At 36.3% G+C, this 22,102-nt stretch overlaps 4 protein-coding genes across 5 annotated transcripts; 3 read left to right on the top strand and 1 right to left on the bottom strand.

The window, feature by feature from the left end:
- The first annotated feature begins 399 nt into the window (after positions 1–399).
- prr15lb (proline rich 15 like b) lies at positions 400–4,435 on the top strand. Of its 2 annotated transcripts, XM_043254039.1 has the most exons (3): positions 400–765; positions 1,322–1,400; positions 3,462–4,435. In XM_043254039.1, the coding sequence occupies exons 2-3, from the start codon at positions 1,385–1,387 to the stop codon at positions 3,803–3,805; spliced, it is 360 nt and encodes a 119-aa protein (XP_043109974.1). In that variant the 5' UTR covers positions 400–765; positions 1,322–1,384; the 3' UTR covers positions 3,806–4,435. The 2 variants fall into 2 exon arrangements, with proteins under 2 accessions (XP_043109974.1, XP_043109973.1); XM_043254038.1 differs by lacking the exons at positions 400–765; positions 1,322–1,400 and adding an exon at positions 1,871–3,314.
- Positions 3,927–7,644, bottom strand: pnpo (pyridoxamine 5'-phosphate oxidase). The gene is made up of 7 exons (XM_043254036.1): positions 7,419–7,644; positions 6,798–6,922; positions 6,571–6,670; positions 6,445–6,498; positions 6,232–6,360; positions 5,334–5,404; positions 3,927–5,242 (listed from the first exon to the last, which is right to left on the bottom strand). Exons 1-7 carry the CDS (start codon positions 7,599–7,601, stop codon positions 5,077–5,079), a joined length of 828 nt encoding a protein of 275 aa, XP_043109971.1. The 5' UTR covers positions 7,602–7,644; the 3' UTR covers positions 3,927–5,076.
- Positions 7,645–7,886: 242 nt separating this feature from the next.
- mrpl10 (mitochondrial ribosomal protein L10) lies at positions 7,887–9,751 on the top strand. Its single transcript, XM_043254037.1, has 5 exons — positions 7,887–8,012; positions 8,428–8,597; positions 8,692–8,856; positions 8,933–9,077; positions 9,416–9,751. Exons 1-5 carry the CDS (start codon positions 7,973–7,975, stop codon positions 9,670–9,672), a joined length of 777 nt encoding a protein of 258 aa, XP_043109972.1. The 5' UTR covers positions 7,887–7,972; the 3' UTR covers positions 9,673–9,751.
- A 1,077-nt stretch (positions 9,752–10,828) lies between these two features.
- osbpl7 (oxysterol binding protein-like 7) lies at positions 10,829–21,866 on the top strand. Its single transcript, XM_043254132.1, has 22 exons — positions 10,829–11,065; positions 12,624–12,837; positions 13,176–13,319; positions 13,428–13,481; positions 13,575–13,688; positions 14,504–14,659; positions 14,880–14,982; positions 15,073–15,191; positions 15,274–15,360; positions 16,406–16,553; positions 16,662–16,792; positions 17,368–17,460; positions 17,690–17,855; positions 18,403–18,689; positions 18,851–18,988; positions 19,071–19,134; positions 19,232–19,310; positions 19,384–19,528; positions 19,647–19,797; positions 20,809–20,935; positions 21,060–21,182; positions 21,260–21,866. The coding sequence occupies exons 2-22, from the start codon at positions 12,706–12,708 to the stop codon at positions 21,366–21,368; spliced, it is 2,670 nt and encodes an 889-aa protein (XP_043110067.1). The 5' UTR covers positions 10,829–11,065; positions 12,624–12,705; the 3' UTR covers positions 21,369–21,866.
- Positions 21,867–22,102: the final 236 nt, after the last annotated feature.

Below are 22,102 nucleotides of genomic sequence, written 5' to 3'. Positions count from 1 at the left end.
TGTGTGAAATGTTGCATTGGCAGTGAGCTAAAAAATAATTGATTTTAAAGTAAATGCTGAAATTAGCCTTAATAAATTATGTAGAAATATTGTTCATTCTTAGATTAATGAACCTTATTATAAAGTTACCATTTTATAGTACTTTATAGTATTTTTTACAGAGACAGACAGATAGATAGATAGATAAAAATATTATGCATTTATTTACTTGCAGAGTTTCTCTGCAATCCATCTTGATTTGGGAAGGTGAGCACCGTTTTGGTTGACCATGCAAATGTTAAACCAACTTCACGCTCCCATGAGGTCGTTCACTCGGATCGCCCTCCCTCTTTCGATCACATGGCTCTAACATTTACTCATGTTGCATTGGGTTGGACCTAATGCTCAACTTGGACTGAAACAGTGCGTTTGTGTGAGACTGTATAGGCTGCTGTCTGAGCAGGAGAGGGAGATAAAACAAGACTGATAAAAAGAGAGGGAGTAAGGGTGGGACCGAGAGAGAGGAAGGGGGAAAGAGAACACCTGTAGCATGAGACGCTGCACTCAAAGCAGACATTCAGCAGTAGGGAGATTAATTAAAAGAAGGGGAAGCAAAAAGGTGAGAAGGTATTAGCAGCTCTCGGAGACTGAACTTGAGCGGTAAAGTGAAGTTACTAAGTGAACCCAGGGGGCAAGGCTGTCAACGCCACAATGGTTTAACTTCTTCTGGACACCTGTTCTTCTGAACCAAGAACACTTTTGAAAGAAGTGAACGCATCTCGTCAGGTGAGAAATAAACTCTCGCTCCTTTTTTGCGTTTTAAGTTAAAATACTGAACTGCATTTGTTCTTGTATTTCTTCGAGATGCTGTTTCTTCAACCAGATCAAGGACATACTTAATTTGGTTCATTTAGTTTAAAAGTGCACGTAAATTACAAATAAAAAGAACAATGGAAGAAGCTAAATAAATTAAAATAAAACTAAATACACAATTATTCAAAATTTTGTACAATTTTTCAAATTAACTTTTAAAAAAGTCTTAGGAAATCGTAAAAATATAGAAAAAACGAAAACATGTAGAAAAATAAAATGACGACTACATTGACATTTTAATAAAAAAATGACTAAAATGCATAACAAAATGACTCAAATTTAACAGAAAATTACATAAAAAAAACAAACTAACTAAAAATTAAAGAGCACTGAAGTAATACTAAAGTAGTAACACTGGTCTTAAGCATTTTACAGTGAACAATGACTTTAAAGTCAAATGAACGTGAGTAGTTGTGAACGCAGAGAGGAATCTGAACTTTTGTTTGTAAATCATGAATTCTCTTAACAGAGCCCATTATGAACAAATGCTCTATGAAGGCCTCTCTTGAGAGGCTGTAGTCTACATGGGAAGATGTTACAGGCCCCAGGTAAGAGAGCAAACAGCAGCACTATGATGTCCAGGCCTAGACTTGCAGGCTAACTCGACACCCTTCATGACTGCTCTGGATACAGCAGGGCCTGGCTGCCCTTGAGTTAACCTCTCCTCTACTCAAACATTTGTAACACTGGGAAGGCTTTGAACTTGGTTAGTGATTTCCTAGGTTTAGACAGGCACAGTGTACTCTCCCTGTGATCTCTGAGGTCCTTAGTGCTGCTCAGTCACACAAGGAGGAAAACAAAGTAACTTATTATCTAGCTCTAAGGATATACCTCATGAGTATCAGAACGCCTTGTAGAAGGTCAGGTGGCTTTCAGGAAACTGCTGCGAAAGATTTTTTTTAAATATATTTAACAACAACAATACAATATATTGCTATATAATATATATATATATATATATATATATATATATATATATATATATATATATATATATATATATATATATATATATTTGTCATTTTAATAGTGCAAGCTTTTTTTTCCCCCTAGCAGGTCTGAAATAAAAAAAAGAAAAGTTAAATTCTGTTTCAGTATGCAGGCTGTAGCAATTCAACATAAGTAATAATCAATAAGCATGAACTATAAAGCCATTAAACAGACCTGTAGCTGTGGAAAGCACCTGACTCTCCCAGGATTAAACTTTACAGTCATTTTGTGAGTGCAATAAGATCTCCTCTACAGGCATCTACAGTGGCTACAATAAACTAAGTGCAATTAAGGTGAAAGAATAGCAGCTGCTTCGAAAAGTGACTGAATCCTGTCATTATGTAATTGCAGAAGATCAGTGACAAATCCATCGGAGAGTCTCTGTTTACCCATAAAACGACCATATTTCCTTGTGCTATGAATGCCTTCTTATTTTGTAAGCACTGCTACATTAAGTGAAAATGTTTTATGTGTTGCATCAAGGCTGTTGTTTTTGTCTCTGAACCTTTATGGCAACGGTCTCCTTCAAAGGGACCTCTTTTCTCAAAATGCAGCAGTGTTTTGACTGTATAAGGAGTGCGAGCAAAAAAACTGCGAGAACATTGTTTTACTTCATAAAAATTTTTGCAAAGTTAAATAACTGGAATTTAACACCGATATTTTATCGAGGACAAAAATATTTTCAATTGTAATAGTATATTTTCAACCCGGACAATGGCAGGTGTTTTCAGATTATTTTTTCCACATTGCATTTTTACTCATCAAATATCGTTCCAAAGCAGTTTTGCAGAGAACAAAACTTACAACCCCCAATTAAACAATATATTATGTTACCAGAAACCAGAAAGTTTAAAGTATATTGGGGCGGCAGCTGCCAAGTAAAGGGCGTGTTTACTAGCACCTTCTAAAGATCACTTCAGATCTTATACTTAAAATCTTATCGTGCACGAATGCTATAAAATCGCTGGACGACCCATCACATGGTCACTGACACATTCCGTTTGGCGACGACTATGACTATGTTGTTAAGCTACCAGATGACACACCTGATTGTGATACCAGCCATACGCATTATTATTACCAGGCGTGTGAGTCTCCAGTGTTTACACTGATTGCTATCACATGGGTAAATCATTGTACAACCTTTGTGATGTGTTCAATAGCAATATACAGCCTGTCCGGCATTACATAACGAACGATACTCTATCTGAGCGGGATGGAATAGTAAGTTATGCATCAAAGAGTTGTTCAAGTGTCTTGGTTCACGCAATGCATATTTTGGTGCATCTCAGATCTCAGGGGAGTGACAGGGGATCCATTGGTGATGTTCATTAATTAAACAGCTGAGCGGCAGAGTCAGGTGTCCTCTTTGTTATTCTAATCTAATCATTGGATGAGGAGACACATATGACCTCACAGAGAAGTAGTTTTGCTGCGTACAATGCGCTACAAGAGGCAAATGAGCCTTTATGGTAATATAGCCTATATTTTTGTATCTATGCGTTAGTGCTAAATGCATGAGTCTTATGCAATGGACTGGAGAATTAAGCAGCAATTACAATTATTTTGTAACATTACAGGGTATCTTTAATCTATCTAAATCTGCATTCGTGTTGCAGGACTGCTTTGCTATCTTCTCCTCGCACCTGTCATGGCCGACCCCGCCTGGTGGAAGCTCACCTTCCTGAGGAAAAAGAAGTCAGAGCCAAAGGTCCTGTATGAAATACCCCCCGACTTTAGTACCAACAATGCGAATAAAGACCTGAGCAACGACGACGCAGACAGCAACTTAGACGCCAGACTGGAAAAAATAGTGGATAAATCTGCCACAAAGGGCCGTCATGTAAAAGTCTCCCATTCCGGGCGGTTTAAGGAGAAGAAGAAGATTCGCGCGACTCTCGCGGAAAACCCAAGCCTTTTCCCCGAACCTGCTCGGACTGACAAGAGCCATATGGAAAAATAATAACTTCCAGACCGTTTGAGGCTTGTTTATACATACAAACTCATTTTTAGTCATTCTTATTTGTAAGGCTGCTTGTTGGGTTACCACTGACGCAGCTGGAACAGAAAATTGTTTTTTTTATCGGCCATACTTTAATTTAAAAGCCACCCCAAGATGATTATTAAGGAGTTAATGTTTCCTGTAAATCATAAACACAATATTGCCATGCTCATAAAATGCCTTATTATCTTTGTGGGAAAAACCTGACAAGAAAGGTACAGAAACCTGAACTCATTCAACTCTCGTTTATAATTATCACACAATCCGTTAATTTTTACATTTAAAGTGGAGGATGGTCATAAAATGTGTGTTATTGTGTAATAACCAATCTCAAACCTGTGGGAAACAGCAATTTGATTGCCCGTTGATCACGCGTTTTTGTTTTTTTGTGATTGTGCATATCTCGATTTTATCATTTGTTATAAAGTGTTTCAATTAGGGCAAGGGCGGTCAAAAATCACAGCACGTTAGAGATAGGTTCTCCACAACTACAACTTTCCTTTGTCTCGTTTAATTTGTACTTATCTATTGTTTACTGCAGTCTTGAAAGGTTATTGTTAAAATATGCAAAATAAAGATTTTTATTGCGTCGCTGAGATGTGTTAAATTGTGAAGTGCGAAAATAGTTTGAACGCCACCGCCACCTGCTGGCAAAATCTGAGCATTGCTGCAAAAAATTAAACGGCTTTATTGTATTTACAAGACAAAAAGTCACCATTAATTACAGAATTACAGCCAGGTTCAGATTATATTTGGCACATTTATAACACAGTCTAATCATATTTCACATCAGCCTTGTAGAGTATACGTTGTTTATCATGAACACATTTAAAGAAGTGCAAAACATCAAACAGAGAAACATGTTGGGTGTTTTTTTGTGGTTGTGACAGAAGTCCAAAGTCTATGTTCTCTACAGCTCTACTTTTTTAATTATTAATAAACAGACTTTGCACTTACAAGTAATAGATTAAGGATGTGTTTAGGTCACTTTCGAAAGGCTCAAAATGCTTCGACGAAGCACTTTTTATAATCATTTATATTCTTAATTTCACGTATACAGTCATCAACATATAAATCTTCTACCTGACGATATGAATGCAGGACGAATATGAGTGATAAGACTTCACTAGTCAGCTGACACCCTGGTGGCATTATTAGTGACAGTTGCTGTCAAGTAATGATGATGTATTGATGTCACAGACGATGATGTTGATTTCACAGCATGTCCTCTATTACGGGGATAAGCGTTGGTATATCCAGCCTCCCTCGGCTTGATGCTGCATATCCCCCAGCTCAGTCTCTCCCTCCTTCGGCCGCAAAAAGACTATTCGGTCATGTAATCTATTTTTCTGACCCTGCCAGAATTCAATCAGGTGGGGTTTTACAATGTATCCACCCCTGAGAGAAAAAAAAAAATAATATAAATAAAACTAAAATAGAACTCTACATATAAACAGAGACAGGGATTTGATATTAATAAATTACTCACCAGTAATCTGGCATTGGTACATTTGTGTCCTTATACTTTTCCTCAAGTTCTGCATTCTTGTCTCTCAGGTACTTTAAGGGGGACACACAACAATTTATTAATAAATCAAGTGTTGCACCACACCAGGAAAATAATTCATATTAATCAGGTATAATTATCAAGCATTACGAGTGTTTAGCTAAATGTTGAATGTTGATTGTGGCTGCATTAATTTTTGCCTTTTTTAAATTTTGATAAGACAGATCATAGCTGACAGACTCAAACTTGTGACGCGCTGCTCACAAGGCTTTTATTAGCAGTTAGAATGAGCTTTTATTTATTTTTTATCTTCAGTTTTTATTTTAATTAGTTAAATTTGTAGCAATTTTTGTTATGTGTTTTTGTCAATTTTATTAGTATTTTAGATTAGATTAGATTTTTTTTTTATCATTTTAGTACTTAAACAACAACATTTTTTGAATATTTAATTAGTTTACGGTATACTTACAGTTCAAGTGAAAAGTTTGTAAATACCTTGCAGAACGCATGTTTTATTTATTAGTACTAACCTGAATAAGAGATTTCACATAAATATAGTCCACAAGATAAAATAATAAAAGTTCTTTTTATTTTGCTCCTTGACCCTTGGCTCTTAATGTATCGTTTTTCTTTCTGGAGCATCAGTGAGCATTTGAACCTTCCGTAATAGTTGCATATGAGCATTTACGTAAATCAGTACTACATTAACAATGACATGCATTTTGTAAGATCCCTCTTATTTTGGTAAAATAATTAATATTTTGCAGATTCTATAAGGTGTATATAAACTTTTGACTTTAACTGTATATTTTATTTCAACTAGAATTTTTTGTTGTAGTTGTTTTTAGAGTTTTAATTAATGATAACCTTTGCTACTCACTTGTCGGCTTGGTATCACTGTGCTCTGCCTGCTGACCACAGCTCCGATCTGACTGCCCTTGGGCCTTGAGTGGAAATAATCACGTGAATTCTCAAACGGGATTCTCTCTACAGTGCCTTCAATGCGAATCTGTCAGGATACAATGTATAACATTTCTTGTTATTTGAAATAGTTTAAACGAAACATCTGTTTAAATGAAACTACCCCCCTTACCTGTCTGTTTAGTGGTTCCCAGTAAAATACAAGACAGGCGTGGGGATTGCTTTCCTATTTGAAATGCATAAGACATAATGAGAAGGTAAATCCATATGGGAACAAAATTTGATTTTAAAGACTCACCAGCTCTGCACCTTTCCGACTCTCATAGTTTGTAAAGAAGCGAAATCCCTCCTCGCTGTAGCCTTTTAGAAGAACCACGCGAGCAGAGGGCCGACCGTCCCTTTTGAGAAGAAGAGAAGGGGAAATTTGACCAAATTGAAAAAGCAAATTAAGTACTTACTTGCATAATATTTAAGTCGCTCTGTTTATTTCTAGGTATTGATGAGCCGCACAACATCCATTCTTACTTGCTGGCTGTTGCAAGACACATTGCATTGGCTTCTCCCACGTCCGGGCATTTAGTGGCTTGATCAAACCAGCTGCCAAATTGCTTAATTGGATCTAAAGAAGCAAGCTGATCCTTGTCAAAACACTGTAGGATGAAAATTATAAACATATATACGTCAAAATAGATTCAAATACCTTTATAACTGAACTAGTACATTGACCTTTACTGTGCTGTTACTGCATTTAGCCAGTAGGATGTTCAAAGGGGTCTTTACTAAATATGTAACGCTAATACATAACATGCGAAAAGCATGTTTAATGCCCGTCTCATAATTGTGGTGACTCTTTTCATATAATCTTAATCAGTGAGTGATTAATGAAAGTTAAGGTCAATTGACTATGCATGCATTACTGAAAAGGCATTTGGCAAGTAATATTTCTTAAAACGTTAATATTTTTCAAAAGCACATTGACAAGATTTTACACAGAAAATGCCGGATCAGCATATATAGCTTTTTTGCCGTAAAAATCATAATATGATACTCTGTACAATATGTTTATGATTAGGGTCTCAGCTCAGGTCATGTATACGTTTCACCTGAAATAAAAACATTCACAATCCAAAAATAACCGTGTCCCACCTCGCTGTCATAGCTCTTTCTCATGTTACTCAGGTCCATGTCAGTGCCGCTGTCAGTAATTCTCCTGAGGAAAACGAGGTTAAAAACAAAGCACTGCGGGCTTGTCGAGGTAACGCTGGGTTGAATAAACTTCACAACATTGCAGACGTTCCTGGACGTGCTGAAGCGCCATAGACGTCTCATGCCTGCATCTCCAAACCTGCGTCATCACGTTTATGCTCTTACGTAAAATGTTATGAAGCAGTCGGTTTTGTAACTAACCTAGAACTAGAAGGAGTAAAATATGAAAAATAAATACGTCAGCAAATTAATAATTCATTTTGTATCCGATCATTAATTTACATTACCTTATAATAATATACTAATATAAATATAATTAAAACTTTTAAAATGAAACTAAAAAAAAAATATTTTGTGTTTTTTGAGGGCATAATTTAACGTTTAATTTTATAATTGTTATTATTAATTTTATATTGTTAATATTGTAACGTAACCATAAAGACTTTTATTTTGTAAACACGAGCAAAACGGTCCCACGTCAAATCCGGACTAAGATGGCAGCGACCTTGTGTGGCAGGCTTTTCCAGAAATCGGGTAAGATTATGGTTTGATATTATTCCAAACAATATTTTACGTAAATAACATTTATAAGAAGAAAATACCTACCATATAGATGCAAACTCTGAATTATTTCATCATTAAATTACACACACCTTCATTAAGTTATATTTTGGTACCGCACATTCGTCTTCTATCTAATATGCAATTTATTTTTGAGGTCCCCAATGCTATTTTGTACATCTCTTCATATTTAGCATTTTTTCACGTATGCATGATGCCATTTTGGATTTTTTTGCAAGCCCTTTATTTATGTTCATGATTAAAACAGCAGATGTGATGGTCTCCTGATATTAGTGAATCATGTGTGGCAAGCTTTACATTCATGCAATATGTTTATATTCTAGCCTTAATGTTATTCTTAACAATATTTACATATTATAACCTACAGGATGGCTGCCACTAAGCCAGAGCGTTCGCCACGGCTCCAAAGCTGTTACTCGTCACAGAAAGCCAATGCACTTTCTCAAGCAGAAGCTGATGGCTGTCACAGAGTACATACCATCCACACCTGCAGCACCTCCTAGTGCTTTGGCTCCACGAGTCAGAAAGACTGAGGAGGTCAACAACAGCTTCAGACTACCTACTGAGCACTGTTACAAGTCATTTTACGTGTTATGTCATATATGCATATCTCTACTCTCTTCCCCTTTAGGAAGGTCCTCTGGCAGCTTTGTTTAGGAAAGACCTGGAAAATTTGTTTAAGGAATGTAAGATGATTGCTGTTGTCCAAAACAATTCCATTATCGCAGAGGACCTTATGGTGCTGAAACACAAACTGAAGAAACACAATATCAGTGTCAGGTTTTTCCCAAACCAGGTAATGACAAGTTGTTGTAGTAATGCTGTTGAGATGTCCGCTTCTGTTTTGTGACATTTTATTTGTTTCTTTGCAGGTGACGAAGTCCTTCATCAGCAACAGCATTTACAGTAACATGTTGCCTCTGTTTGCTGGCCAGACTGTGATATTTGTTAGTAAAGAGCCAAAAGTAAAAGAGATGCTCCAAGCATTGAAAAACAGTCCTCAGATGGTGCTGTTAGGTGAGTGTTTCCTAAGTATGAGTGTTTCCTAAGTATGAATTAACATTTTTAAAGGAACAGTTCACCCAAAATGGGTCCTCTGTGGCAAAAGAGTGTTGTTAGAATGAGAGTGAAATTTAGCATTTTTATCGATGTCAAATCATTGCTTTCTGCTAAAATAGTCCTCTATTCCTGATGATATAGCTCTCTCCATTAAAAAGTAAAAAGTTGTCTGAATCGGGAGTGAAATAAGCACTAATCAAGCACTTTTATTTAATTATTGGGTGAATAATTCCTTTAAAGGTCTTCTAAAAATGGATGGTATTGTCTAATAGGCTTTCTGTACCATTTTCTTTCAGGCGCTTGTATAGAGAACACATTGCTTTCGTATAAAGGCATTATCAGTTACTCCAAACTCCCGTCTATGACCACTATCCAGGGGGAGATTGTTGGTGGTCTGACAGTGATGACTTCACGGACTGTCTCAATGCTGCGTCACCATCCAGCGCACCTTTGTGCCCTTCTTCAGCAGTATGTCAAACAGCAAGGCTCCGTGGACGCCGCAGATGCTGTTTCAGATAAAGATACTTCTACAATACAGCAAGCAGCAGCTTGAACTTTTAAAAATGTACATGAATAAACAACTGTGTATGGCTGACAAAGTGCATGTAATAAAATTGAGTTATTTAAAGTTACTTTTTGGTCATTTATATGCATAGTTGGAGGTGAAACTTTTGTTTGTCACTTCATATTTACTAGTCTGAGACTACAATTTATGAAGGCAACGTCTTGATTTCTCTTGCAGTGATTTTGTATGTTGGTTTAAAATTACTTAATTCCAATGTTCCATTAATTTTATACAATTGAAGAATAACAATATCATCTCTATATATTTGTTAATAATGGTGTTAAATGTTGTACTGTTAATGTAGCCAATAAAAGACAATAATAGGCTTTTACTGGCAGGTTCCATTGTGGAAACCCCTGTATAGTCCAGCATTATGTTACAAAATGCCAGTATGCTTAATGATCTGCATCTGCATAATGTTAAAAAAAAAAATCATGGTATGTACAGAAATGGTCAAGTCACATAAATAGGCAAAGTCAATTTTTATGACGGGTCTCCCAATACTGCTCCCTACTCTCTTCTTCCTGCAGAATTCAATTGCAGTCTTGCTTCAATACACCTGCCTTTAATTTACAGGTAATGCTAAACACTTTGATTGGCTGGTTCTAGTGTGTGTAATTATGACTGGAGTTGAACAATTTAAAGTGTATTTGAACTGATTTGAAAGTTAAAAAGCTAAGATAAACGCGTTTGTACTGCCAAAATAAACACTAGCTACTGGTCACGGATCCTGATTAGTGATAATCTCTGGATTACTTCATGTTAATCTAGGTCAGTTAGTCCTTTATGGTTATAACTCAGTGTAGAAATGTCTTTGTTCTTCATATTTTGACACACTGTTTCATTTTAAGCAATTTTTACAGTTATGTATGATTCTCTTTAAGGAGAAAAATCATGTGAATTTGTAAAACCTATTTGCTGTATGTGGTAACATGAACCAATAGGGGGTTACCCACTTGAATATGATTACATTTGGAGGTTATCTCATCTCAGTACACAGGCAATGGCAGAGCAGCTCCGTAGTTTCAGATGTAATGCACCTGAATGGCTGGCTGTCAGTGAAGTTCCTCCTACATTCCTGTAATTCCAGCAGCTTTTAAGACACTAATGCGGATAATGAGTTGGCAGGGAGCCTTGGGTGGATTTGGAGGATGTTTAGTCACCACAGGAGGATAGTTTGGGAGCTGTCCGCCATACATCGCTCTGGTATGCCCATGGAGTATCTACATTCCTGCAAATTAAGTAGAAAGTGGTTGGACTGGTTTCTTGTTCTGAGAGTAGTGTGAGCCAAGGTTGTACAAATGGGGGAGCATGAAACTCAGGTGCTTGGAGGGAAACACTCAGAGATACACCACACGCTGGCAAAGAGCAGGAACCTCAGGTAAGCTCGAGTTACAGTACTTAAAGAAACTTTGTGGTTTTAAATTCTGTTAGAAGTAGATATGTATGTTTAAAGTGGATTAATATGTTATGTTTGGAAACGGATATGTATGGACAACAGCCTTTTATTAAGCGAGACCCAATTTTGTAAACCTATAAAAAGATTACAGTTGTTCTAACATGAGTTTTAAAGCACATGCTAGAGCTAGATTGACATCGATTAGCTTGACATGTGATGACTGAGTGTTTATATACAGTTTTCTATTCTGTAGAGTTCATCTTAATTTTAAATTAGTTACAAAAAACAAGTCTTCAGCTACTATTTAGTTTCTCAAAACACTGATGCTTCACACGGGCTACTAGAAAAGGTGGGATTGCTACTTTATCTGACCAGACGAAATCACGTTCAGTGTTTAAAATTTACAGTGAAATTAAATAAAATAAGGTGAAATTACGAAAAAATTCTAAACGACATTTCTATGTTATGATTATGATTAAAACGTGTACGTCGCACTGTTTTCATGATGCTGTACATCATGTTTACTGTGACCTGTCAGCGTGCTCTCGACGAAAAGCTATTCAAGCTAAGGGCTGCTGCTAAAAAAAGGTTATTCAAAGCCAATTATCGTAATGACACTAAGCCTCTCCCGTAGAGACCGTTACCTTTGTGAGGTTACTATCCATGAGCATTTTGCTGTACATATTCTACCTTCCATTAAAAAAGGGATATTTAAAACTTGAATGCCAATTACATCGAATAGTTCATTACTCAACTACAAATTCACCTGTTTACAAAACATCTCATTTGCCCTCATTCTAGTGTAATGGGCATGTATGAGCTTGTCAGTGTTGTCAAGGCAATAAGAGATTCTAGAAACATGTTTGGTTTCTGTCACACCCCACTGATGACATTCCATTTAGCTTATATCTAGAAAATTAATTTTTCAATAATCTGTCAGTATGTAATTAAGAATAAAAGGCAATAAATACCTAATGGGTTTAGCATGATCTATACTGTTATGTAATTCTGAGTGTATTAGTTAGGTTTCTTTTTGCAAATGCTCTTGTTGTGTTTCATATTAAGCCATTTGAAGTGTTTATGGGATGATGAACCAATGTGATCTAGTAAAGGGCAGAAGTTAAAGCCCTGGCCAGGAAGTGTTGGTTAAGGCAGATCCTTGCTGTTAGGTAACCGAATTAGTGGCGTTTTCTCTGGACACTGTGTTGCTTCTGTTTTTGTTTACTGTCGCTGTGCTGGTAACTGCCTTGGCTATTTATGGCATTTGCTTCTACAAAACATTCATAAAAGCAGCATGCCAACTGTATGTTTTCATGTACTCTAAATGTATCATGTAAATGTATGTAACTGTCTTTTATAGTTTCACTGTACTAAAAATCAAAATGGTATAAAAACAAATTACAATTATCGACAATGTGGCTAATTGTTTTTCTAACTCATAATACAGTACACAGTACTTTCTTAGTTCATGCTAGTCTGGCTAACCAATAAATTATTTATCTTTCTAAAAAGGCAATAATAAAAACCCTTTGCTTTGCAGACATATTGTGCTCTAGTGTACAATGAGAAGGAGTCTCTAGCAGAGCGTATTTTCACACCAAACACAAGAAGATATTTTCAAAATGGACTCCCACGGGTCTTCTGTGGACCACGTACAGTCACAGATGAGTGGTGTGGAGAAGGTGTCTAGTGGCTGGCATAAGCCCACTCATTCCAGGAGCAGCAGCACAGCATCCTCACGTCACTCACGCCTGGTTTGTACCATCTGCTTGACATAAACACTCAAACTCTCATTTCTTCAACTGATTTTTGGACACACCTAAATATTTTTTCTTACGTATTCTTCAAGTACGTATTGTATGTGGAAAAGCTAGCATTAGGAGTTTTGCCTTTGGGTGTTTGAAACCAGTTGCTCAACATCTAAGAAGCATCCAATCAGATGATATGAATTCTAAACCAACAAGTTTATGTGTCTTTACAAGCTCCGCAGTTATGTTTCGTTCATAAGGGATTACATGATGCACATGTTTTAAATGGGGAACGCCCTGTTTTACGTCAACTTTGGTTGTATTTTTCTCTCTGTTTCATATAGAACATTAAAGACTGGGAAGTAATGGATGACTTTCCAGTCGATTTGAACCTCACTGGAGAAAACATGCAGGATGCGAATACCCCAGGAATCTGTGAAGGCTACTTGATGAAGAGGAGAAAGTGGCCTCTTAAAGGGTGGCATAGGGTATGAGAAAATAAAAGTTTGATGTAGGCTTTTCCTTAATAGCTGTTGGCATAATTGTAGAACCGTGTAAAAAAAAATTAGGATCTTTAAAGTTGTGCTTTCTTACAGAGATACTTTGTCTTGGATAAAGGAATCCTGCGGTATTCAAAAAACCAACATGATGTAAGTATGGTAATTATCTTATTCCTTACCAGTAACTGCAGATCTCTGATCCAGGCTTTTTTATTTACAAACAAGGATTTACTTTTTCAACAGTTTTCCAAAGGGAAAATGCACGGCGCGCTAGATGTCAGTCTTGCAGTTATGTCAGTGAACAAAAAAGCAAGACGTATAGATCTGGATGCTGGAGACATTCTCTATCACATGAAAGTAAGTTATTGCATATAGCTGTCATTAATTGAATGACATGTAATCGTTGTTTTAAAGCTAATATGACCTTCAATTGTATGGAAGCTTGTTTTTGCCATGGGTTAAATATTAAAAAGGCAATTCTGACATTTTTTCCTCACAATTCTGACTCTCACAATGAATACTGTTTTCAATTTCTACGTTTCAAGATATAAACTCTGACAATATAAACTAAATAAAAATTTAAAACTGTGATATCTAAACTTTGAATTCTGAGAAAAAATGATACAGCCTTAGAATTAAACTTAGAATGGCTCATAGTTTTTATTTTATCTTGGGGTTTTTTTTTTTTTACATATTTTTGAGATGTAAAACTGAAAATATATATATATATATATATATATATATATATATATATATATATATATATATATATATATATAAATTATTGCCAAGAAAAAGTCTGATCTTTTTAAAAATTATTGGACTTCCGTAAATTTAAAATACTTGTTCAGGATCTTCCAATCTGGTGTTCATGAACCCCTGAAGGAAATGCATTTCATGAGTTTATGAAAAGCTAATAATTAAAAAAAAAATAAAAAAATAATAATGTAAATAATTCAGTAAAAGTAAGTAAAGTAAAAACAATCAAATTAAAACATTACATAAAAAATTATAAAGTGTTTTAATTTATCTGAAATTTCATGTGACTACTTTTCCTTCGTCCAACAAATTATTCAAATTTGATCAAATAATAATAATAATAATAATAATAGAAAAACAACTAAATTCACTGTCAAAAATGTCAAATGAACTCCTTTCACTTTTCTAACTAGGTCAAAACTCCGGATTTATATTACATATGGGTCACCAAGCTGAGTGCCCACAGGATGTATAAGAAAAATGAGGCTGCGCACGTTCACAATGGCTTCCTCCAGGCCCTGTCCCAGAGCAGTCATTTATCTCGCAAAAACAGTCCCGTGCAGGACATGGTGAGTAAAGTGGTTCCTACACTGACTTCCTGTAGCCCTCTAAATCACCAGGGATTAGAAGAATGTGTCCTCACAGTTTAAGAACAAGACGAATTAGTGATTAGACCTCAGTGTCCCAGATGGTGGTTTTATCTGTAAATGTACACTAATAGATGCTTCAGTGATTTAATTGTTTATTTGTCTGATAGAAGTTACAAATGAATGTCTTATGAACTTCTAGGGCACATCTTATGTGGGTGAACCTCTGCCAGGGGTCAATCCTGCCGTTAATGGGAAAGTGTCAGCTTGGCTACGGACCCAAGAACCTGACATCTGTGCACAAGGTACAGCTCTGCTTTTAAATACTAGTGAAACTCTATTAAACGGATGCATGATCACAGAATAAGATGCAGCCCTTTGTGTTGTTTTCCCAGAGCTTACCCGTTGTCAAATGGAGCTGAATGAGCTGCAACGGCTGGTCCAAAAGTTGCACTCTCTAGAGTCGGGCCAAATTGTCAATAATGGAGATCTCCAGAGGATTATCAGCATGCAGGTTAGTAAAAGCGGCAGGCTGAAAGCAGGCATTTAATCAAATGACTTGCGAGTAAACATTCTTACATATGTTTGAACCATAGAATCTCCTTCTCGACAAACCCAAGAAGAAGGGTGGAAAGATTTGGGGTCATTCTCGCACTCTGTCTCGGGTTGAGGCTCTTGGAATGGTGAGGCTGATCAGTTTGCATTTTGTTTTTTAGGATAGGATAAATAGATTAGGATATTTTAGATAAAGCCTGGGAAGCAATTCTAATCTTTGTCTACATGGATTGCCCTGCCATTGGGATTATTACATGTTTTCCCCAAAGGTTTGGAAACCATAATGAAATTTATTCCATAATTATGTGCAGTGTCACCCCAAAGATCTGTGAATTTTTTTTTGCATGCTGTAGTCAGGCATGTGTTGTGCCAATGTATAGTAAGCATTAGAGCTTCAATACCCCCAGTAATTTAGTCAACTGCTTTTTTACATGAAGCCGTTTCGTGGGATTACTAAATCGGTAAGTGAGCACAAAAACACACTGATTGTAATTTCCTTGTAACTTGCGACACATTATATAAAGTGGCAAATGCTTTATACCAGATGGTGGTCCTGTTGCATTTTTTTATATTGTGTACTTCCACTCAAAAGTTTGGGGTCAGTAAGTGTCGTTACCATTGTTAAATATCATTGCAAATTAAAAAAATAGATTTAATACATTTATAATAATTTTAAGGTTTTAAAGCAGCATTTATTAAAACTATTAATGTCTTTACTCTCATAAACAAAAAAGTATTAATGGTAGTCTATATGTGACCCTGGACTGCAAAACGAGCCATAAAGGTAAATTTTTCAAAATTAAGATAATCTGAAATCTGAAAAAAAATGGATTTTGTAACGATAGGACAATATTAGGCTGAGATCTGGAATCTGAGGATGCAAAAAAATCTAAATATTGAGTAAATCACCTTTAAATCTCTTCAAATGCATTGTTCTTAGCAATACATATGACTAATAAAAATAACTTTTAATATATTTAAGGTAGGACATTTACAAAATATTTTCATAAAACATGATTAATAAAATATCTATCAATCAATGATTTTGACTCATACGAGACCAGGTTCACATACAGTATTTTAGTACATGCACCCTAGCCTTAATTATTACATGATGCAGACATAAGATAATAATATATTCTACTTTTTTTCTACCTACTTTTTTTAATACAGCTATCATCAAGCCACCTGACCAGTTCTGCCCACCTGGGAACCTCTGTCCCTTCAATCCCAGATTATGTCTCCACCCAGGCATCCCCACCAGCCTCCACCTCAGAAAGCAAAAAGCTCCACCAAGACATCTGCTCCATGTCAGTGAAAGGTATGAAAGATAAGAGTAACACCTTAATGATTTTATAGTTGAAATGACTTGCTTATTTGCTGAATAAGTATAATGTTGAAGGTTAGTACTGTGCCTTTTTCCTTATAGTCCATGCCTCTTTGCGTACTGCACATGAGGCTCTTGCTCAGGAGCGCCAAAAGCTGCAGGACGCCTGGTCTAGCAGGGAGCTTCACCAGACCACCTCTGCCCAGATCAACAACCTCTGCAACCTGGCTGAGGTGACAAGGACTTATGTTAATTATGTCAAATCTTAAAGTGCAGCACTATTGCTTTGGAATTTCCTGCATGCAAAAAATAGATTTACTATAGCTGATCTTGTTATTAAAGATGCTACACGCTCTATACCATAAAACAAACACCCCTGCTAGTAAATGCTTTAATCCAGTGGTTCTCAAACAGCTGTATCAACAGATTTCTAAAAACATTTAGGATGGTTTGAAAATAAAAAATAAAAATTAAAAAAAATAATAAAAAAATAAGGAAACATTTCAGATTATTTCATAATCAAGGAATAGTTTATCCAAAAATGAATATTTTGTAAACTTTTACTCGCCTTTAAGTTCGAGTTAAGTTTGAGTTTCTTTTTTTATGTTCAACACATGTTAATCATAAAAAAAATTACTTGTACAGATTTATAACAGTTAGGGGCTGATTTTTTATTTTAGGGATTTATCAACCACCGTCTGGGGTCTTTGAATATTGTTGTGGAGAACCACTGGTTTAATAGTTTCTTCAGTGCAATACATGATGTTTACTGTGTAGAGTGTGTGTGTGTGTGTGTGTCTATCTTCAGTTAGATGTTAAGTCCCGTCACACCAAAATCCACAAACTCTCAGTGTCCTCCAACTCCTCAGAAGAGTCCTTCCGTACTGTGCTACAAAGGAAGGTGTGTCTCCTTTTACCCAGAACTTACTCATCCTGTTCCCATTTTCGTCTCTTTCTTTCCCTCCTCCACCCTCTGCTTTTTTATTGTTTACAGGTTTATGGGTTTCACCTACATCATATGCCAACAGGCTCTTTTGTCCTCTCATAGTTTTATTTTCATAGCAGTATGATGCAATCAAGCTTACAGTTTCTGACTAACTTCGACTACTGTCTGCCTCTGTTTCACTCAGACTGGCTCAGGCCGTAGTTTGTCTTTCCGTGCCCCCTCGGTGGCTGACTCAGCGGCAGAGTATTTTGATGCATGTGATGAGCTGATGTGTGCCAGCTCTTCTGAGATGTCTGATGAGTCCGGTCTGAGTGAAGGATCCAGTAATTCAGAGCCTGATGAGGCTCATGGTTAGTAAAATTTAAATTCTCTGTAGGCACATATGTGTTTGGTGTTTAGGTGTCCATTTTTATTACCGTTCAAAAGTTTGGGTTCAGCTGGAGAAATTAAAATTTTTATTCAGCAAAGATTCAATAAATTGACCAAAAGTGACAGTAATGTCAGGCATTTGTAATGTTACAAAACATTTCTATTTCATTTGAGCTTGCTAAAATATGCATCACATTTCCACAACAATATTAAATAGCACACCTGTTTTCAACATTACTAATAATATTTCCTGAGCCCCAAATAAGCATATTAGAATAAATTCTAAAGGATAATTTGACACTGAATACAGGAGTAACGGCTGCTGATAATTGTTTTGCTATCACAGGAATAAATTACATTTTAATTGTAATAATATTTCTTAGTATTTGTGCTTTATCCTTGATCAAATTAATGCAGCTTAAAAAACAAAATGTTTCAATCCCATTTTTTTGGAGCGCAGTGTACTTTTGTTCATGTAATCTATTCCACATTTTTCCAACATTTATCTTTTTCTTATGAACTCAACAGCAATGGCTTCACGCAAGTACCGTGCCAGCCTTTCGAAGGCACCACCGAAACTGAACAGCATAAAGAACACTGGACGTCGTACTGCTCTGCCTGCGGTCTGCCCTGACAACAGCCACGTCGGATTGATGACTATCCTCTACAACAACATAGGGAAGGATCTGTCCCGTGTCTCCATGCCAGCAGCTCTGAATGAGCCTGTGTGCCTGCTGCAGAGACTCTGTGAGGAGCTGGAATACTCTGACCTACTGGACACTGCCAATCATACCGATGACCCCTACCAGAGGATGGTAATATTCACAGAGACTTAAACGAGAAGACAACTGTTCTATGATTAATAGAAAAAAAAAATGTTTTACTGTCACAGCAATGTAATGCATCTGTTTTCTGTTTCTTAAAAAATCTGTTCTTTCTCACCCCAAATGTTTGATTCTGTTTTGTCTTTGTGAAGGTTTATATTGCTGCTTTTGCTATATCTGGCTATGCCACGGCTCAGTTTCTCAACCGCTACAAACCTTTTAATCCAGTTCTGGGAGAGACATTTGAGTGTATCAGAGAGGACAGAGGCTTCCGCTACATCAGTGAACAGGTAGTTAATAATAACATCCAATCATTTATCGAATAAGTTGCTATCGAGCAGTTGTTTACTCCTTGGTTTCGCTTGCCCTCAGGTTTCCCATCATCCACCAATATCTGCGTGTCATGCAGATTCTGAAAATTTCAGTTTCTGGCAGGGTGGGTTTTAAGGCCTGTGTGATGATGTCTTAATGTACTATATATGTTTGAATTTGAATCAAAAGTTTCTTCTTTTAATTCTACATGCTGAGAGCAGACCAGAGATGGAAGAACAAGTTTTGGGGCAAGTCTTTGGAGATCATGCCAACAGGGATGGTGAATGTGACTCTAAAAAAGCAAGTATCTGCTTTGGTATCATTTAATTCTGAAGTGTTATAGAATTCTGATTTTGATATACTTTACTTGTAGATACGGGGACCACTATGAATGGAACAAAGTGGTGACATGCATCCACAATGTTCTCAGTCAGCAGCGATACCTAGAGCACTACGGTGAAGTCATTATTCGCAATCTGAAAAGTTCGGTCTGCACCTGTAAGATCACATTTGTCAAGGTGTGTTCGGTTTTGATTGTACATTTTGTTGTCATTTGATTGATTTGAGTACATATAGATGAAGTCTTTGTACAAATGTAGAAAATGTTTTTTTACAAATGTTTTTTTTCCCTCTCAGTCACGTTACTGGGGTTCAGATGGTTCCAAAAACGAAGTGCAGGGTCAAGTTCTTGATGGGAGTGGTAATGTCATCCATCGTTTTGGAGGATTTTGGCATGAAGGCATCTTCTGTGACACCCTCCCCAATCCACAGTGTATCTGGAAGCCAAGTGAGTAGTCATCTTTACTCCATTTTATTGAGCGCTATTTTATTTTATTATTGTACTATTTTACTGAAGTCAGTTTAATGAACAGCTCACTGCTCCATGAATTGATGTTTGCAATCCAAATTACTTTTGACATGTGATGTTTTTTGTGTGAAACTGAAAATTAAATAAAATTTTATTTGATCAATTTGGAATTATACAGACCGAATGCATTTGCTTAGAAAATGGACTCTCTTCACATTTTGAGGTTTCTCAACAGCAAAAGATATCACAGTTGGTAAACTTTAGTAGTAAACTTCAACAAATATTGCATAATTTTTGCATTCCCATTTCCCCTAGTTAAAAAAAACTATTTAAAAAAACAGAATGTAACACTTCAGTATAGGGAGCAATTGTCACTATTAACCAGTATCTTATCAGCATGCATATTCATTAGCACAGCAGCAGTTTATTAGTATTTTTAAAGGACATATTCTTATGACTATATTCTACATCCTTAATCTTACCCAATACCTAAACATCTACCTTACCAACTAGTAGTAAGCAACAAATTAGGAGTTTGTTGAGGCAAAAGTCATAGTTAACGGTTTGTTAATAGCGAGAATTGGACCTTAAAATAAAGTGTGATCAGCAAAGGATAATTTCTATAACTTTCCATGTAAGGAACTGATTGAACTCCCTCCGCCTTTTTATTAGTAACACTCATGTATTAGCATAAACCAGTGTTCTGTAAATAGATGCCAAGTCACTGAAACACAAAGTTTAGTGTAATACATTATACTGTATAATGTACATTTATATTTACATAATGTTAATATCTGGATAATAAATCGGTAATAAATGTAATCACTGTGAAATAGGTTCATTGTTCACAAGAACACCAGACATGTATTGAGTCAAATCTGGATGGGATCATTCTTGATTTGTGGCTGGACTGACAAAAAATGAAAAAAACTAAAAAATGAAAGATATACATTTTTATTGGCAGATGTGTAAGAATGTCCTTCCTTACAGATCCACAGCCCAAGAACTACATGATTTACTACGGCTTCTCTAGCTTTGCAATGGAGATGAATGAGCTGACCCCTGACCTTAAGCCCCTGCTGCCCCCTACCGATACACGCTTGCGCCCTGATCAAAGGTGAGACCTTCCTAACAGGAAATGATAAATAGACAGACATTTGAAACAACAGAATGATTTAAGAGTGCTACATATATAGTTTCGATTAATACATTAAATGCTTTTTTTTGCCCTGTGTTGTTAGGCTTCTTGAGGAGGGGAAAATAGAGGAGACCGATAAAACGAAAGATGAAGTGGAGGAAAAGCAAAGAGAAAGGAGAAAAATTCTGGGCAAGAGAGGAGAGGAGCATATCCCTCGTTTCTTCAGGTGAGTTGACGTCAACCCTACAGCTAATTATTTCATATGATTTACAATTGGAATGTTAAAATGTTCCCATCTTACAGGAAAAATTTGGATGCCGCTGGAAGGGAAGTTTGGCTTTACAATGGAACGTATTGGAAGATCAGGGAGAATCCTGGTTTTGCTAATGTTAAAAACCTGGAATTATGGTGAAGGAGGCAGATTGCTGCAACACTGTGGACACTTAATGCCTGTGATAAATTCAGTTTGCACACAATTTTTGGATGACTATATGTACATTTGGGAGCAACAATGAATTGCCAAGGGTTTTTGTACTAAACCGAATCCACTGAGCAAGGATAATGCTTTTACCAAACAGCAAGAGGAAGGATACATTTTGCAGAATTCTATTTAATTTTTGTCACTTTGGATAAAATGTAAGCCAAAAGGTAAACAAGTTCTGGAGACGCTTAGTTTTAACAATTTTACACACACACACACACACACACACACACACACACACACACACTTCTATGAACAATGTTGATTTACTTTTCGCTTTATATAAGTACTTATGTGCTGGTGGAAACAACAGGAGTCTGGAAGAAAATTGATTATTTGATTGTATCTAATATTCAGAGGTCTTTCCTTTCTTACCTCACCAGTTTATTAAAAGAGTCTCAACCTGAGCAGGATTGAGCAGTAAAGGGATTAACTCTAATTTGGGCCCTTATTGACTTTTTGCTGAAGGTGGTTTCTGAAACGTGTCCACAACAATCCTATATTGCACGTTTTATTTTTTTAATGAACTGAATGTCATACTTAAATTTTAGACAATGATATTGTATTTATAGGGATTTAATTATGAATTAAGCTCACAGTTTCAACCCATACAACCATTTTGTGTAGGCCTGGATGCAAAAATCATAGTGTGCACTTGAAAACAG

The sequence above is a fragment of the Puntigrus tetrazona genome, chromosome 12 (genome assembly GCF_018831695.1).
Source record: "Puntigrus tetrazona isolate hp1 chromosome 12, ASM1883169v1, whole genome shotgun sequence".
Lineage (NCBI taxonomy): Eukaryota > Metazoa > Chordata > Actinopteri > Cypriniformes > Cyprinidae > Puntigrus > Puntigrus tetrazona.
The sequence above is the reverse complement of the archived record's forward strand: the minus strand, read 5'-3'. Positions and strand labels throughout refer to the sequence as shown.